Genomic DNA, 18,810 nt, shown 5'->3' with positions numbered 1-18,810 from the left:
TGAGCAGAGGAAGCATCCATCAGCATCCACAGAAGTGTCACACAGAAATTCAATATAGTAAACATAAACATGTAGCAGAAGGAGCAATAGAACACAGCTGTAATGTGTTCTGGCTCGTATTTCATCACAGCCACGATAACGCATGACCTCGAGTGTTCTATTGCTTTCATACAACAGTTCAGAAAATGAATGAAGTATGAAACAAATAGAACCATTTAATATGCTTTAATGTCAGCTTTTCCTTCCGCCAAATTACAGTTCCTATAGCTCCAGTGGGAACAAGCAGCTTGTTGCTATGTCACAGAAACTCCACTCATTCACTGAACAGCCTGCAGCTCCTTCTCCAGCTCCTTACACAGACCAACACGTTAAACCTTGCAGCCCTATTTACAGAGGTAGCACTTAATTATAATATTAGGGCTATACATACAGGATTAGGGCTATATTGACAGTGTCAAGCCTACACAGACAGAATTAAGGCTAAGTGTACATTGTTAGGGCTATACATCAATTATTATGGATATATTTATAGTGTTATGGCTATACTTACATTATTAGGACTATATTTACAGTATTAGGACTATAAATAAAGTTTTAGGGCTACACATACAATAAAAGGTATGTACAGCGTTATGGCTATATGTCCAGTATAAGGACTATACCTACATCTTTAGGGCTATATTCAGTGTTAGATTTACACATGCAGTGTTAGGGCTTTATTTTTTATCATATAAATGGCTTGACTTCAGATATGCAGTGTTAGGGCTAAACATGCAGTGTTAGGGCTAAATACTAATGAGAATGTGGAGCAGCATGGAGTACATGCCAAAGTTGTTATCTGGCTCCCTCTTGTGGTATAAATTGATAAATAAACATTTAAAAGCCACCAAGAAAATGAGTGTATTATTGATCTGGAGAAATCGTGATCTCGTCTCTCGTCTCGATCTCATCTCTTTTTATTAGCGAATTATTTGTTATAACCTGAAAAGTTTGTAGCAGTCTATTTGGAAATCAAATAGATATTGATTGATAGTACATCAGTAATTGATGCAAGTGAATGGAAGATTCTCAGTTATTCCTGTACGACCCAAAAATGTTCCCATAAAAAAAACTTAATGTGAGAATAATTTTTTAATTTTTTACTGAATTACCCCATGTTAAATTCAAAACTAGAAAAAAATGTTAATTCAATTGAAATTAATTGTGAGAATTCATGAATTCTTCCTGATGTGATCTAAAATCTGTAGTTTCAGGTTTGCTAGGGTTCACCAACATTGCACTTGCTCAGGTTGAGTATTAGATATAAACCTCAGATTAACCCCTTTTAGTAAATATATGTGTAACATTGCAGGTCAAATATTTCCTCAGAAGATTGTTAAATTTGTTCAGACCAATGGTGTCCAATAGGTACTAGCAATGTTTTATTATTTATTTATTTTCATTATTATTGTTATTATTATTATTATTATTATTATTACTTTGTTTTCTGTAACGACATGCTAATTTTTGTTTGTTTTCTTGAGATCTTGCTACTTGATTCATTATCACACATTAGTTTTTTCAAAGATGACATAATTGACTAATATTTGTAAAAATCTAATGAATAATCTGTGTGTGAACATCAGTTATCAGTCAGCCTTTTAATAGTCACACACTCAGACACATTAAAGAGAAAGGAATTTTTGGACCTTTAGGGCTTCCGTAAATACAGTTATAGACTCGGGGATGTTGGGAAATGTAGTTTCCTTGACATTTAGTCAGAAACAGGGATTAACCTTAAACAAATAGCACTTTAAACAGTTATTGCAATGCTGTTATTATGAATCTCTCAGGGATAAATCTATCTTAATCTGCTTGACATCCAGAGTTTCTGTAAACGCAAAGATAAAAACATCCACGGAGCAGGAACTTTATCACATGAGCGGATGTAGTTCGGAGGAAGCGCTCCAGCTCCACTGTAGCAGCAGCAGCAGGGCGGGGAGAGAGGCGAAGCAGAGCCCAGCAGAGCAGAGCAGAGGAGAGGAGACAGGTGGAGAAGAGGGGAAGGGGGAAGACAGGGAGGCCGAGGAGTAGAGGAGTTTCTCCTGACAGAACCGTGGCGCCCATGGCTGGGGTACGGAGCTCCTTTCGCTTTTGCTCTCAGCAGAAACGTCGGCGTGTCAAAACCCCGCATATTAAACTTCCACCGTTAGCCTCCGCTGCGCTGACCTGCGCTGCTCAGTTAGCTCGAGCTAACAGTTACTGTCGAGCTGAAGGGGCTGTTCACAGACCTCCGTGCCAGGTTGAAATTGTGGCCTGAGTGTGTGTGTGTGTGTGTGTGCGGTACTTTAGTTCAAATGAGGGTTCACTCATGAGTAAACGGTCTCAGTACATCTTCTCGTGTTATTACAGCAGCTCCTGTAGCCACAGGCTAGCTAGTGTTTTGGTAGCCAGCCAGCCAGCTAGCTAGCTACCTACTTAGCTAGCTGTTAGCTGAGTGCTTCACATAGCTTGACAGTCTGACTCGCCTGTCAGAATGGTGAGGGAGTTTTCGACTTGGTTAAAGAACAGGTGAGTCGTGAAGAAGCCTTGGCTAAGTTAGTCAGGGAGATGTGGAGATATGCCACAGGTTGATGTTGCCAAATAGCTTGCTACAGGTCAGCTATCTAGCTAGCTAATTTTACTTCTGCACACCTGCCAGAGGAGGAGGAGGATGATGATGATGATGATTCTTACTAGCTTATAGCTAGGGATTGAACGATACTCCCTACAGTCTAAACACACATTTTGGGACACCTGCTCATTCATTGTATCTTCCAAAAACAAGGGTATTGAAAAGGCTATTGATCCTGCTTCTGCTGGAGTAACTGTCTCTACTGTCCAGTGAAGGCTTTCTACTAGATTTTGGAGTATGGGATGAGGTGGGGTGGGTGCTATTCATCCAGCATCCTGACCTCACTAACGCTCTTGTTGCTGAATGCAATTACATTTTCACAGCAATGCTCCAAAGTCTAGATTGTAGAAAGCGACAACTGCCTTGGTGAGGTCAAGGTGTTGTATAATCACCACCCCACCTCATCCCAAAAGTATTGGCTAGAGCGGCACTACTCCACCCCTCGATTCTGGGGGGTTTATACCCATTTAGCCCACTCCAGCTGTCAGGCATGGTGCCAATAGGTTCATGCATATCTGCTCCAGCGAGTCCTATTCTATTGGGTTGTCTTCTCTATAGGGACTAATCAAGCTGTGTGTGTGTGTGTGTGTGTGCGCACATTTGCACATCTGTGTCAGCAGTGGGTGCAACTTAAAGTAGCTGAATGCATCCATTAGGAGGGGTGTTTTTTTTTTTTTTTTTTTTTTTTTTTAATTTTTATGGCATTTAGCAGACGCTCTTATCCAGAGCGACTTACAAGGTTATTCGTATTACAGAGGAGGGCCAATGTAGTGTTAGGAGTCTTTCCCAAGGACTCTTATTGGTGTAGCGCAGCAAGTGTTGGAAACTAAAGTGCATCAAAACTGAGTGGTTCTGTTTCTCCTATCTCTTTCCAACAGATGTGAATGGCAACATGAGTGTGAAGGCCTTTGAGCTGGTGCCCGCCGTGGAGCGGGAGCAGTTGATGGGCGAGAAGGTGCGCATCGGCATCGAGTGTATTGAATGCTGCGGGCAGCACCTGTATGTGGGCACCAACGACTGCTTCATCTATCATTTTCTGTTGGAGGAGCGCACCACAACCAAAGGCAGGCTTACCTACAGCAGCCAGAAGCTCCTACAGAAGTATCTGGGTCTGAAGAAGCCAGTGGCTGAGCTGAAGGCCGCCTCAGCTTTGGAGCGTCTCATCGTGCTGTGCGATGGCACCATATCTCTGGTGGACATGGTCACTCTTGAGCCTGTACCCTCAGGTGGGGCCAAGGTGAAAGGTGTAACTGCTTTCTGCGTCAACGAAAACCCGGTAACTGCAGACCCCTTCTGCGTGGAGATGGCCGTGGTGTCTGCGCGACGGCGGGCTGTCCAGATCTGCACGGTGCATGAGGATCGTGTCCAGATGCTGAAAGAGGTGACCACGCCTGAGCAGCCCTGTGCCCTCAGTGTTGATGGCTACTTCCTGTGCCTGGCTCTGCCCACGCAGTACATGATCCTGAACTACAGCACAGGAGCCTCACAAGACCTCTTTCCCTATGACAGTGAGGAGAGGAAGCCCATCGTCAAGAGGATCGGCAGGGAGGAGTTTCTACTGGCTGCCCCGGGTGGGCTTGGTGAGTTCAGCCACAGGAACAATGGACTGTTGTTGCTTATGAGGAATCAGTAACTGAAGTGTTTTGATTGTGTTGATTTTTGCTAGGGGAGGTCATTTTTAGAGGGATTTGAACCCACAAGCTTCCAGTCTGAACACTATTACTAGACTATTAGTCATATCCTCATCTAATAAGAGTTTTAATCAGGCAGTGCGGTTTAGCATGCTATGGTTACAAAACCATGATCACATATTTTGGCATCATTTGCACTGGCAAGTGAACCAGTGGGTGGAGCATATGAGTTGAGCTAGAAATGGTGCAAACCGGTCATCGTAGAAGCCCTCAGGTCAGACAATCTTTCTTGAAGACATTAGCTAGACAAAGTTGCTGTCTGTGAGTGTTTATATGAAGACAAACATGGAGAAAAGGGTTGATCATTAGTCAGAGTTCCTCTGTGGTTGTGGCTGTTGTTTTTGTTTACTGTTAACACTAGTTTTGCAGGTACTGTTGCAGTGGGAAACAGATACAGGTACTTCTGGATTTAGATTAGTAACCACACTGTGCCGTACTGGTGGTAAACACTCTGAGATTTTCCCTGGTTTAAAACACACCCATATCACATCAGGAAAGACCTGTTAATTAGCTATTGTCTTGAATCAAGTGTTTTGAGAGACTGTGACCATGTAACTGGCCATCATTTAGTAAAAAGCTGGCTCTGAAGGAACTACCGTCTACTACATGCATCAATTTTTTTTGGTGCTCTCCCTCTACAATTCAGATTACAGTAAAGTGTATCTCTGTTGGGGTCCTTAGACCACACATGATTTGTTGTGAGCCGCTGGACCATTCAGTGAGGAGAACAAGGACTAGGTGACTCATCCAGGAATGCTTCTTTTTTTTCGTTTGAATAATCAATAGTGAATGAAGCATTTTCAATCCTTATTCATTCAGGTGTATGTATGTGATGGTATCCAAGCTACTTTTATTTTTAGGAGAAAAAAAAACAGTCTTGTCCCTCTTCTTGCCATGCCTGTCGTCATGGTGACCAGTCGAGATGAGTCATGCTTTCTTTCTCTCTCTCTCTTTCTTAGGGATGTTTGCTAACGCAGAGGGCATATCCCAGCGTGCCCCAGTGAGCTGGTCGGAGAGCGTGATTGGCGCGGCCGTTTGCTTCCCATACGTGGTGGCTTTGGACGAAGGTTTTGTGACAGTTCACAGTATGTTGGATCAGCAGCTCAAACAGACGCTCTCCTTCAGAGAAGGACACATCCTGCAGGACTTTGAAGGTTAGGAATCCATCACACCATGCTTGTCTACTCCTTTTTATGTGGGTTTTTGTCTTTTTTGGACAGTTTGACAACTTTATTTGCCGAAGAGTTTATGCTGTGTAAATGAGATCCTAGGCTAGTTTAGTATGTTGCCATTTGAGATGTAAATATTAACAGAATTAAGACATTTATACCAATTTAACCATGTTTTGATCATAAATTTAGGTGTTGCTCCCTAATATGTGTATAAGTCTACACATATTAGGGAGGATGAGTTATGAAGCCCAGAATACCGACATCTAGGCTTGAACTGTGCATTTATGTGATAGTGACAACACATCCTGTGTTTGTTCTGCCTTTTTCACTCATTTCTCCCCTCGCATTACATACATTGTGTAATTCAGTATGAATGTTTTTTCTTAGTATTATACACATTTGATAAATATCTTTTAATATTTAAATGAATGTTTACAGAGACCACTGTAGCAACAGCCTTAAACTGTGATGGATCCATTGATGACGTAGCACTAGCATAACTTCGGTACAACATAATAATTTGGTATAATGTAACAGTTGTAGTGACTTTGGGTTATTATGGAGACTTTGCTGAGGTCTGTGCTTTACCAACAGACAGAAGCGTCCACCTATTACAGCACATACTATTCTGGCATCTCACATTTTGGTTTCTTGTAATCAGATTTTGGATGCATTCTTTGTCAGCAGTAAGTGGTCTGCTCTTCATAAAATAAGACATGTGACTGATGTTTAGATAAATAGGGCTTCTGTGAGGCTTTTTCAGTGCTGTATCAGTTAGTGAGTATTGATTTCGCTAAAGCGTTGAGTAAAATCTTTCTTACACAACAACCAGAAATCAATGCTACTTGGTCCCTCCGCAGCTTAACACCATGAAATAAGACACAGATTCTACAGTGGGCAAAAACTATGTATTATTTGACGTGTTCCTAACTGTTCCTAACCAGCTGACATGATGGCAACTGTAGCTCATGGTGAATTGACTTTCTCTTTTTTTTGCCTTCCTAACTTATCTAGAACCTATCCTGCATGTAATCAAAAGTTGTCATGTACTACCAAAATTGAATCACAGTCATAGCTTTTACAGCCGTGGTTGGTGTCTGTGCCACAACATTGAGTGCTATGGCGCAGCTCAAATACGGTGCTTAATATAAACTCAGGCTTGAGAACTTGCTGATTCATCCTTGAAAGGCAGTGATGTCCAATACACACTCTCTTCAGTCTGGAAGCCATTTGCTTATAGATGCTGGCCTTGTAGCTACTGTGTGAGCTTATCTAATACCTCTGGACATTGAGTACTGGCCTACTTTGAGTCCTTTTTCCTTTTCTCCACCTTTGAACCTCTGGTCACTCTACTGAGTGTCTCTTCTTGTGGTCACATAATATCGCAATTACTGAAGGCAAACCTGTTCTCTTTCAAACAGCTGTTCACATTCTACTTTGTAGTGTCCCTATACATTGTTGGACAATCAGTAACTAGGGTTGGGCTGCAGATGTGGCAATATCACAAGCCAGGTTTTAACAAAAAATAAAGAAATAAAATGTTGATATTTTTGGTTTAATAAGGCATGTGGTAGATCATACTTTTTACAGAATGAGCCCATTTTTATTGATAGCATTTTTTAAATGATAACATTTTTATTGAAATTAATAATCAATGATTTGGATGATGAATCGCTCACTTACCAGATAATTCATATGTAGTCATCAACTTTAAAATTTAGCTTGAGGTTGTATGCATTTGCTATCTAACAATGGAGATGAAGATAAATAACTTTAGATAAATAACAAAAAAAAATCACGGACCTTTCCTGCTAGCCTAAAATATCAATAAAGCTCTTAATATCGACCCTCTTCTGCTCACTGTGTAAACTGCAAGCTTATTGGCTCTTTTTGTTAAAGGGCAGGGCTTTTTTTTTTTCCAGTGTTTTTTTTTTTTTCCCCTGTTCAATCCGTCTTCCTATTTAATCTGCTTTTTACGTGCTTCCTGACTTTTGCATACGACTGTGTCTTCTTTCTAAACACACTTTGCTGTCTGTTACGCAGACCTAATCTTTAAATAAGCTTTAGCTTCACCATTTGCTAAGCTCACATGATTTGTCATGTCTAAACAGCTTTCCCAAAACTGTGTTCCTGACCATTTCTCTCCTAATAACCGAAAGCTAAACAAGAAAGTGTAAAGAAGCTAGCAAGCTGCTCATTCCTCCATCTGTATGTTTGCATTCCTTCAATGCATGTCCAGAAGTGAGGAACCTTACCTTCTTTGAGGCATCGCCATGTAAACGCAGGATCATGTTTAGTAAAAGCTATGGATGAAGCAGTGTGGTAAACAAGCGTGCGGGAGTGGCGTGGCATGTTTGAATCATTTATCTTAATGTCTCTCAAAACCAAGCCCATCAGAACAGCTGGTCTGATATGTCAGTGTAGTTGTTTTTTTGTTTTGTTTTTTCATTTTTGCATTCAAATCAGAACCTTTTGTTTATTAATGTATCAGTAATTTATCTATTCATGTCTGTGCAGAACTGTTTTTAATCTTTATCCTCCTCTTTCTTTTAGGGAAGGTGGTGTTGGCCTCTACAAAGGCAGTATACGTGCTGGTGCCCCTGCCCCTGGAACAGCAAATCCAAGACCTGTTGGCGGGACATCGGGTAGAGGAGGCACTGACCCTTACGGAGGGTGCACAGAGAAACATTCCCAAAGACAAGTTCCAGGTACATGAGGAGAATATACTGGTACTAATAAAAAGCATATATTTCTAATTCTGATTTTGTCACTATATAGTTTTAAACATGGCCTCATCTGGTCAGTTGGTAATGTCTGTTTACACACCAGTTTGTAGCTCCCCTTAGCACTAGCAATGGTCCTAACTCTATGAGGGTAAGGCCACATGTCTTATTAGTAAAAAGAGGTGTGGTCCTGCTGGACTGAATGGATCTGGATTTGCATAAGAGATTCACTGTTGTTGTTCTTAGACTTGGTCTGTTTGTATCAGAGGGTATTGATATCAAGTCCTTATCAGCACTAAATTCTGGATCGGATTTAGAAGGACAAAAATAAACAAATCTGATCCGGCCCTGTAAAAAATGGAGCCTAAAATATCTCACAGTCTCACTGTGATGTTGTTTTTGTATAGCTGTAGGAGTATTGTTGCTAGTTAAGGTTTCATTAATGGTGCATCTGTCTTCATGTCTGTATTTGACATGAAAAAAAAGCAAAGCAGTTTTATTTTATGTGTTTTTTTTTTGTTTGTTTGTTTTTTTCTCTTTTCCAGATTTTACACAAAAGAATTCTCCAGCAAGCGGGATTCATCCAGTTTGGACAGCTTCAGTTTTCAGAAGCAAAAGAGCATTTCAGGTGAAGTGCATCATTCTGTCCTGTAATTAACATCGTTAACCGCCACTAGGGCCCAGATGTTGGAGGAGCCGACTGAATGGAGTTAATTAACGGCTCCTCTAATTGCCTCATCTCCCTCTGTGCACCTGACCCTAATGGCTGTATGCTTAACGACAGAAGAGCAGAAACTTGTCTGATAGCTGAATAAATGGCTCATGCGAGGTTTCTGTGATCCAGAATTTGCCAAGACTATTAGTATGTGGGATCTCTAATGCTGCAGGAATGCTTAATGTAACAAAATCGCAGGCTTCTAGTGCCACATTAATATTTAATGCTTTTCACTTAATGCGGCGGTAGAGACAGAGGTGGGGGTGAGATCTGAGATCATTTGCAAATGTTAAAAGCTCTCCTGCAATAGCAGTGCTGATTGCGTTGTTGCAGGTGCCATTTAGACATACCAGTCATGCGTTTGCAGTCAAATATTTTTTTAAACTACAAATTTGTAGTTGCCTCGGATCTCTGGCTTGCTCCCACATCTGCTTTTAAGGGCATGTTCATTCTTGTCAGCTTTAGTTTGATTAAAACAAGCCCAGGTGTGACTGTTCTGTTAGTGCAGTTAATTAAACTGGATGTGAATGCTGCCTTTTGAACAAGTCGATCAAACCCGTCTGAGCAGGTGGGCCCATTTCGAAACAAATTCTGGTGTCTTGATGTATGAACACAATGTGAACCATAGGCATCGAAACCAAAAAGCGTGACGTGATGTCACAAGATGGTTGTGTTTAGGCGTTCTTGCAGCTAGAGTTGTGCACAGGGTCACTCATGCCCACAAAACCTTGTATCGGCGCTGCCTGCTCGCTCCACCAGCACCATGGTGGCCTCAGTAAAGTAAAGACGTGAGTTTGGATGCAGCCACAATAACGTTCAATTTTACAATTTTAATGTATGTCGTTCCGTGGCAATAAGCAAGGTAACGTATGTTATTTGAAATGTGGTTTAATATGGACATCAAGATGGCATGATTTTAGTAAGCTCAGTTTAAGGGCATAGATTTTCTTTTTTCTGTAGCTCAGTTGCAGAATGTGTGTTCTTTCCTGCTTACAAAAGCAGCCAGTCATCTAGCCGTCCTCGCTCGGCTTCTCCCAGGGAGAGATATTCCCCACCTGCTTTAACCCACAACCTCAATGACCACAGTGCTGCAAAGTAAATCCCACCCGATAGTTATTGCGTTGATCACACAGGACCCACACGCACATCCGCCCTGTGCAGACCTCTATCTGCATCTGTCTGCATCAATTATGCTTTGTTTTGTTCATAACTACTATTATCAAGCATGACTACTCAGGGCAGAAGATCCCCATTAAGCAGGAGTGTTTGATTAAGTGGGGCAACTTTAGACATTGCTTTTTTCTCATGGTGTCCTCTTTTTGTCCTTCGTGTCTCCAGAAAAGGGCAACTGGATGTGCGAGAGCTGATCTCCCTGTACCCGCTGCTCCTGCCCGCCTCGTCCTCCTTCACGCGATGCCACCCTCCGCTTCACGAATTCGCTGACCTTTACCACCTGGCTCAGGGCGACCAGGAGAAGGTACAGCACTGCAAGCGCTTTCTCATCAGCTACCTGCGAGAGGTACGCAGCAGCGAGGGCTCCAATGGCTTCCGCGAAGACGTGGACACTGCACTGCTAAAGCTTTATGCTGAGACGGGCCACGAGAGCCTGTTGGACCTACTGGCGTCCGACAACGCCTGCTTGCTAGCTGACAGTGCTCCTTGGCTGGAGAAACACCACAGGTCAGGACTCACTTTCTACCTTGACATAATTAGCACTGAATGAAACCTTAGCAAGGTTTGTTCCTGGGGTGTGGAAAGAAAGTGCTGTGCAGATATGTTATGCTTTCTGATTTTAAAGACCTCTTTGTACATTCGCCAAATAATTTGTTGAAATTCCACAGAACACAGATTAGGATTAACTGCTGTTGTGGCAGATAGGTTTTTGTACATTGTGTGTCCAAATGTTTGTGGACACCCCTTCTAAGGAATGCATTCAGCTACTTAAAGTTGCACCCATTGTATCATTCTAGAAAAACATCCTCATGAGTCAGGATTGTCTTGGAACGAGACATCCACACAGTTTGATGCCCCTAAAAGCTCCCTTTTAAAGTTAGTACATGAAGTACTGTGTCCAAATGTTTGTGGACACCCCTTTCTAATGAATGCAATTGTCTAGCCCCTGTAAAAAAAAAATTTGGCTAATAGATCTCTGGAACAGATGGTCATGAACCTATTTGCACCAATCCTAACGCCAGGGGTGTATAAAGCCCCAGCACTGAGCTGTAGAGCAGTGAAATTTTGTTCTTTAAAGTGATGGTGCTCTATTCACTAGTTCATGGGTTTGGAATGCCACATTACGTCAGTATCTGTATCAATCCCATATTAGCTGCGTTTGTGTCCTCTGGACGTTTTTTTTCTAAATAAACAAAACATCCTAAGTTTTTGAGGACATGTTTTATGGTATATTAATGGATAAATTAAGCTGAAAATCTTTCACAAGAAATAGACGTATTGACACAAAAACAGTTTTGCCTTGATTTACTGGAATTCAGTTTTGCTACACATCAGTCTAATGTTTTTATTTCAGTTGAATTTGCTGTTAAGACATTGCTATGCAGTGCTCATCCGTGCCCCTCTGTCCTCATCCTCATTGCTGTTGAAGAATCTGCTGTTGCCATAGCAGCGCATAGATAAAGCTCTGATAAATGTCAGTGTTTGACAGTAGCTTGGCCTCGCTAAGCAGTGTGCATGTGTTGGAGTTCACGGCTAATGGTGTTTCTCCTGCTTTTTAGGTACTTTGCACTCGGGCTCCTATATCACTACAATAGCCAGGATGCTGCTGCTTTACAGGTATGGCCTGAACCTGTACCCACAAAGAGGAAGAGTGTTGATCTAATGTCAGTTTTATTCAGAAGTAGAGGAGAGTGGGACATTATGCAAGATTAATACATATTTATATAAGCAAGCTGTACAGCTGAAAATGTAAAAATGAAAATGTAAACCTTGTTTCCAGCTCCAGCTGTTTTACAAACAGTTCAGCAAAACATGACACAAGTATAAATGCCACAAGTGTTTGTTCTGTTTGAACAAACATTAGCTTTGCAACTTAAACAAAATATGATGGAAACTGAATGGAAAACTGGAATTAAAAAGAAAGGAAAAAAAATAAATACTTTAATAATAATAATTTACCTTGGCACCCAAAATTTACATACAACCACCCCAACATCAAAAGCTTTTCTAGGCTAAATGCAAGGACTTCTTCAGGAGAATGTGGAAGCAAGGCTAAAAAGGCCAGAAGTATCCAAAAGCTTAACCCACCAAATCAGCTGCAGTCTTCAGTCAGCGAACAATACTGCTATCCTGTAAGACTCTGTAGCCAAACAGTATAGTACTGCCCAGCCTAGCCTTGTAATGAGCATTTTTTAAATGATTATTATTTCTGTGATCCATCATGGTGTTGTAAAACAGCCAATAAAAGCAAAGCTTATATTTTTTCCCCAGGAGCGCTCCATAAAATGAAAATGCATGTTTCATCCTGAGGCAAATTAACAGGGTTGTAAATTGAGCATTTTACATTTTACAGTTTGTGATCTTAAATCCTATGAAAGCTCTTTTTGGCGATGCATGGCTCACATATGTATCCTTTTTGTGTGTGTTTTTTTTTTTTTTTTTCCCCATTCATTCTACTACGCACTGTATAAGGTACCAACCTTATATAAAGGCTGCTGATTGGAAAGCCAGCCAGTGTATTGCAACCGTCATTAATAGTTCAGTGACCTGGATTTGCTCTGCTTTCCTTCTTTCTTTTTTAAGTTATGGGTTCGAGTTGTTAACGGTGACCTCCAGGACTTCACACGTGCTGATCTCTTCGAGTATGTTGTGGACTTCCTCAGTTACTGCTCTAACCTGGACCTTGTATGGAAGTATGCAGAATGGGCCCTACAGAAAGACCAGAAGGTGAATGCTCTGACAAGTTAACCACAAGTTAATGCAAGAGTTGGTTTAATGGTTCACAGAAGTGTTGTATGGCTTTATTCAAATGGATGTTTTACTAATTACAAAGTACTGATTTAATCCTATAGTTGCAGTTGCATTATTTACATCAGTACATGTAATTTAGGACATTTCAATTCTGCTGCAACATGTTTTTTGTGTACAATGGTAGTAGTGTAAATGGCTGCCAAATTTAATCTGGATAAGTCTTTTGGACAGTTCATTTTCATTGTCCAAACAGGTATAATTCTGCCATATTGAATAAGTAACGGCACTCATTGTGCTTCAAAGCTGCCAGTACTAAAATGCTTTTACAGTCCTGTTTGACACTTCTTTTTCACTGTCGCCTGTGTGGGGCAGGCATCATAGTATGGGCAGCAAGGTCTGCTTAAGGTCTGCTCAGTGAAGACTTGAGCTTTATGAGAGCAAAAAAAAACACCCCAATATTTATGTATAGTTATGTTGGTTTATGAGGATTTTCAGTTGTTCCTTACAAAGTATCACCTATATGATATATTGTGAACACCTCTGTATCAGACTACATTTGAATTTGAGGTGTGATATTGGAACTCAAGATTTCTGGTAGAATTAATTAGAACAGACACAAGGGTTTGTGTAAGTAAGAAAAATAAAAATAAAGCCCCAATACAAAGAACTCAGATATTGTGCACTGGTAAAAATCTACAGTTCACTGATGTGCTATTAGTGATGTTTTTTATTGTTGTAGATTGGAGTCCAGATCTTCACTAAAAGACCAGTCTCTAAAGAGCTGACAGGACAACTAAACCCTGACGAGGTGATCAAATATCTAGAGAAGCACCACCAGGCTCTAGTGCTCTACCTGGAACACCTGGTTCTAGAGAAGAAAGTGCAGGTAGGAGCTCAACAGTTTCCTAGTCTATAATCAGAGTATGTTTCTGTCTTTGTACTTTTGGTTTGCATTTGCTGTAAGGGCTAAAACAAGAACTAAGGCCAGACCTTTGCAATACTGTTTTAAAGCGAAGCTGTAAAATTAGAGCCGGGACCATGTGTGTGTTTAAATCTCAGGCTTTGTCGCCCCCTCTAGCACAAATTGAAAACTGTTCTAAATGTACCAAATCTGTAATTAGAATATAAATAAGTCTTTTCAATAATAAACCAAAATATAGTGATAGATTTCCCAGCCTTAATTAAACATTCTTTATAATTGTTTAACAGTTATAATGACAAATTTACAGCAGATGAATTACTGAGGTGATGCATTTAATAATGGGGATGTTCAGTCACTGCTGACTCTTTTTCCCTGTGTCCTGTGTATGCTTGTGCGCAGAAGGAGAAGTACCACACACACCTGGCCATGCTGTATGCAGACCGTGTGTTGGGTCTCCTCTCTCGGCCCTCAGCCACAGAGGAGCAGCTCTCCTCTGCCCGCAAGAAACTGCAGCGCCTGCTGAGAGAGTCTGACTTGTACAGGGTGCAACTGCTGCTTGGTGAGTTTGCCGTCTACCGCTAAGCTACGCTTACCAACCACACACATCATGTTCTCAAACACGCTTGTAGTGTTTGTGTCTGTCAGAGGAGCTGAGTCACTGATTGCAGTGTAATAGATTTTCCTGGAATGAAAGGGCAGAAACGGGAGAAGGGTGGGAACGCAGCAGGTGGCTGCATTGATGCTGGCTTTGTGGTCGTTTATACTTTTTTGCAGAGCTAATTTGGTGTTTTCATAGAGGAATCATGATACTACGTAAATGTCACACACACACACACACACACACACACACACACACACTGTTTTCCCTTTAGAGCTAAGCTGAAGATTAGGGATGTGCCAGCCTTGGAGTCATTCCAGGCATATTTTAATGGCTTTGTGATAAACGTCTGAGACGTTTATTATCCATTGTTGATGCTACTTTATGCTACTTTTAGTTCTACACCGCTGTCATAGAAATGATACAAACAGGCATTATCTGTTAGATTTTTATTCTATTTAGTCACACTAGCAATGGGAATGTATGTTATTTGAAACTTCGTATTTAAATGGAATAACACAGATGAGGCTTAGGGGCAACACAACTTGGTCATGACATCCCTACAAAAAGTTTGTTGGGATGTGTTGTTGGGGCTTACACTGATAACCGTATATGTTCTGCAGGTAAACTCCAGGAATCTGAAGTGCTGTTAACAGAGAGAGCAATATTGCATGGCAAGCTTGAGGAGCACGACAAGGCCCTGAACATTTTGGTGCACCAGCTGAAAAACTCCACAGCCGCAGAGGACTATTGCACCTGGGCCTCGGAGGCCCACGACCACACTTACCGCCAGAAGCTTTTTCACCAGCTGTTGAGTGTGTATTTGGACCCAGATGTGCCAGGCGGGACCCAGACCGTGGAGGCTGTGGACTTGCTCAACCGCTACGCTGACGTTTTTGACGCAGTTCAGGTTTTGGAACTTCTTCCGGAGGCGTGGTCTTTAACTTTGCTCCGTCCTTTTCTGTGTGGAGCGCTGAGAGCCAGCGTACACGCTCGCCGCACTTCCCAGGTTGCCCTGGGACTGGCCCAAGCTGAGAACGTGCAGCTACAACACGACAGGGTGAGTTTTCTGTATTTGTCAGTATTGTTCACCAGGTATGGGTATTGGCAGTAACACATGGTCAGTATTGTCAGTATTGCTTTCTAATCCCATCCACACAGTTGTTTCTATGGGCAGCAAAACTGGGTTTAAAGTTGCCAGCAAAACTGGGTTTAAAGTTGCTTTATGTGTAAATTTATATGGGGCTGAAGTACAATTTTATGAACTGACCCTTAATTTCTCTGTTTTCATCTTCCACAATTAAAACAATCACAGAACCCCATTATCTTTTCTGTAAACTGTATTCAAGATGGTTGTTTGTCTATTGCCATAGACTGCATTTATTGAGTTTTTTTAAGTTGTTCTTTGATGTAAAAATAGTACATGACTTTTGCATTTAGTAAAATATGTTCAAATGTGATTTTACAAGCTTGTTTACAACTTAAAACAACTTTTTCTCACTGATTTTCTTTTTATGGTGGGGCCCCTGAAAAATTTAGGTCCACCAGCCAATCAAAGCAGATGACATCACAACAATAGCTCAAATGAGCCACAAAGCATTGAATTGCTTAGCTTTAGTTTTAGCACTGTAACAAGAACATTGCACATTTTTGGTTGTTGTTATTCACAAGTCTTACCACTAGGGTTGGGTGGCATAACGTCTAGAAAATGGCCGAATAAGCTTATTCCCCCTATCTGCATTTAAGAGAGCCAAAGGGTGGGGGCTCGCTGATTGGTAATGTCACACTCTGAAAACAGTTGGGACAAAGAAAAATCAAGCACACCTGAATGAACTAGTCTACTAAATGTGCCTGAAAACACTCTGAAGACCATTTACTCGACTTTGTGCTCTCTGGTACGGGGATTTATCCTCTGAACGTGTGATTTGAGCCTCAGTTAGCCAGAGCACAGTCTGTGCTGTGGACTTCTCTCTCTCTCTCACACATTATTTAATAGCCTACACTTGTGTCTGTAGTTCTGCAGTTAGTCAATATCCGATGCACTTGGGTGTCTTGATACTCAGCAGAGCTGTAACTGAGCTAGCTAAGTAAATACCAAACTTGACTTTGTTTTGTAGTGAGCAGACTGTTCTCCTGCTTACTGAGCTAATGCTAACCAGCATCTCTCTCAGAGCAGTTTAACATGTGTAATTGTCAGATTAGTGGTTTAACCTGTATGGAATGATTCATTTAAGTGCACAGTGTTAAAATGGCGCAGGATGACATTGTACGAAGGCCCCGTAAAGGGTCAAATAAGCTGCGCTATTGGCGCAATCTATGCTGCTCCCTACTCTCAAAACTACGGCCATTTGTGTCCTCTCAGCGCAGTGTTGGAATGCCAACTGACGAGATTGTAGCCGCTTGGCAAGAATGAACTTTTAGCCTAGCTCATTTTTTCTGGTTTTGACTTTCTCGCATGATGCTTTTGAGTTCCTCTTCTGATGTGCAGTTAACTCTAGTTTCAGGGTAGTCCACTGTATTTTGAAGGAAAGAACTGGTAATTACTTGACTTCCCAGGCTTTAGCTTCTTTGCTCACAGAGTTTGAGCTAGCCTGTGGACACTGGCACCGCAAAAGCAACAGACAGCAACAGAGGCCTGGTCTCTTCCCCCCCCCCCTCCTAAACTAAGTTGCACTACACTGATTTGACTTTTCTTGCTGCTAACTTCCTCCTATTTGTCCGCATGTCTAGCTAAAGCATCGGGGTGGCCCAGTCTTCATGTCCGAAAAAAGAGGATGCCAGCTGTGCCACAACACCTTCAGGGAGCCTGATTGCGTTTGCCTGCCGGGCGGCACACCCGTCCACACGCACTGTGCCGCCCAGAGGCTTCGGGACTCTCCCACGAAGCGCCAGCTAGACCATGGACACACCAGTAACCACACATGAAACTCGCAGGATGTGGCCAACGACGCAGGGTCAACCAATTGCTGATCCCAGGCCTGAATGGCTGAGAGTACATGGGTGGAGGAGACCAGTGAGTGGATTGATGGATGGATGAGCGAGACAGTGAGAAGGAAAGGGGCGTGTGCACAAATATTGTATCTTTTGAGTAAGAATACACAGCCCTGGACCCTTTGCCACACAAACCACGTTAAGGGTGGGTGTGTATCTTTTATGGTAAAAGCAGGAGGAGAAAGTGAGTGGGAGTGGGGGTGGGGGGGTGGGGTGGGTGTAAATGGTGTTTGTCTTCCCCTGTATTCATGGCCTTTTTTTTTTTTTTTTTTTTTTTTTTTTTTTTTAAATAGTCGCTCAATGTAAGCATCGTTGTATGTGATAGAACCACATAAGCTGGTGGTTTGGACACTGTCAGAGTACTTCTAGTATAATACAGTGTCTTAAGAGATGATGGTTTTAAATGGTCCCATACAAGCAAAACCCTTTTTTTTTTTTTTTTTTTTTGCTTGGTCTCTAGATGCTTTAAGCAAAGCATATTGCTTTACGCTTTTCATTAATGGAACACCAAAGTTGCTCTTCGTTTTTTTTTGCCCGTAGGGAAACTGGCATGTGTTTGAAAGATACAGATTTCAAAATGAGCGTAAAAAAGAAACGTTAAAACTCTACGTTTGTTTGATTGCAGCAGTAGTAAGAAATTTGGACTAAAGGGAATGAAGTCCATGAAGTGCCGCCATTAGAGAAGACGTTCTCGTGAAAAATAATGCTGTTTACTCCCAGGTTGAACTCGATCCTACAAATATATGTTGAGCACAACGCAAGAAGGATGTTTCTAAATTCTCCAACTCTCCACATGCTGCCCTGAAGACATGCCATGTATAGCCTCGTTAAATGGAAGACTGACCGCCATCGAACTGATCTAGCCATGATGATGTCTGTGGCAGGGCCACCGTTTTCAGCCCAAAAGCAGCTTCCGTTGCCTGTTTATCATCGACCTTTCGTTTCCCCATCATGCATGTAGTCAAGCCTTGGAAACTGTCTCCTTGTGTCTTAAGAATGCTAAGCTGTGACTAATTATGAACAAAAAAAAAGCAAATTAAGAATATTATTTTTCGTACTTTGCAAAGATCTGGCAAGATGACGATGCATCACCTGATACTTGAAGATGTTTTTGACGAATGGTTGCAATGCCTGTATGTGTGTGTGTAGCTTAAGGAAAGGAAGGAGCGCAAGAGTTTGAGGATGGAGCTGCCGGAGGAGGGTCTTGCTTCAAAAAAAACAACAAAAAAAAAACAAGCACAGTATAAACACTGCCTACAATGTCAATAATACTAAACCTACTAGAGACTGACCAGGAGAAAGTGGAGAGATCCGCCTGCTCCTGGAGAGACTGTGAGTAACAGGTTGACAAACTGTTCTAGAGTCAGCTCTATGCCAGAAGATGAGGGCCTTGGTTGAAGAGATTTTATTGGACATAAGAA

General features: G+C 41.7%; 1 protein-coding gene across 1 annotated transcript; it reads left to right on the top strand.

Annotated features, from left to right (window-relative positions):
• The first annotated feature begins 1,989 nt into the window (after nucleotides 1–1,989).
• On the top strand, nucleotides 1,990–17,572 carry tgfbrap1 (transforming growth factor, beta receptor associated protein 1). Its single transcript, XM_072682908.1, has 12 exons — nucleotides 1,990–2,113; nucleotides 3,532–4,233; nucleotides 5,304–5,498; nucleotides 8,070–8,224; nucleotides 8,785–8,867; nucleotides 10,293–10,634; nucleotides 11,687–11,744; nucleotides 12,711–12,854; nucleotides 13,618–13,764; nucleotides 14,200–14,359; nucleotides 15,022–15,458; nucleotides 17,129–17,572. Exons 2-12 carry the CDS (start codon nucleotides 3,546–3,548, stop codon nucleotides 17,321–17,323), a joined length of 2,604 nt encoding a protein of 867 aa, XP_072539009.1. The 5' UTR covers nucleotides 1,990–2,113; nucleotides 3,532–3,545; the 3' UTR covers nucleotides 17,324–17,572.
• Nucleotides 17,573–18,810: the final 1,238 nt, after the last annotated feature.

This window comes from Salminus brasiliensis, chromosome 7 (assembly GCF_030463535.1).
Source record: "Salminus brasiliensis chromosome 7, fSalBra1.hap2, whole genome shotgun sequence".
Lineage (NCBI taxonomy): Eukaryota > Metazoa > Chordata > Actinopteri > Characiformes > Bryconidae > Salminus > Salminus brasiliensis.
The sequence above is the reverse complement of the archived record's forward strand: the minus strand, read 5'-3'. Positions and strand labels throughout refer to the sequence as shown.

Bases quoted from the DNA above. Each gene is read 5' to 3' on its own strand.
- tgfbrap1 (XM_072682908.1), top strand. From the start codon at position 3,546: ATGAGTGTGAAGGCCTTTGAGCTGGTGCCCGCCGTGGAGCGGGAGCAG. The intron at 8,225-8,784 runs GTACATGAGGAG...TCTCTTTTCCAG, and splicing joins TTCCCAAAGACAAGTTCCAG to ATTTTACACAAAAGAATTCT. The intron at 15,459-17,128 runs GTGAGTTTTCTG...CCGCATGTCTAG, and splicing joins TGCAGCTACAACACGACAGG to CTAAAGCATCGGGGTGGCCC.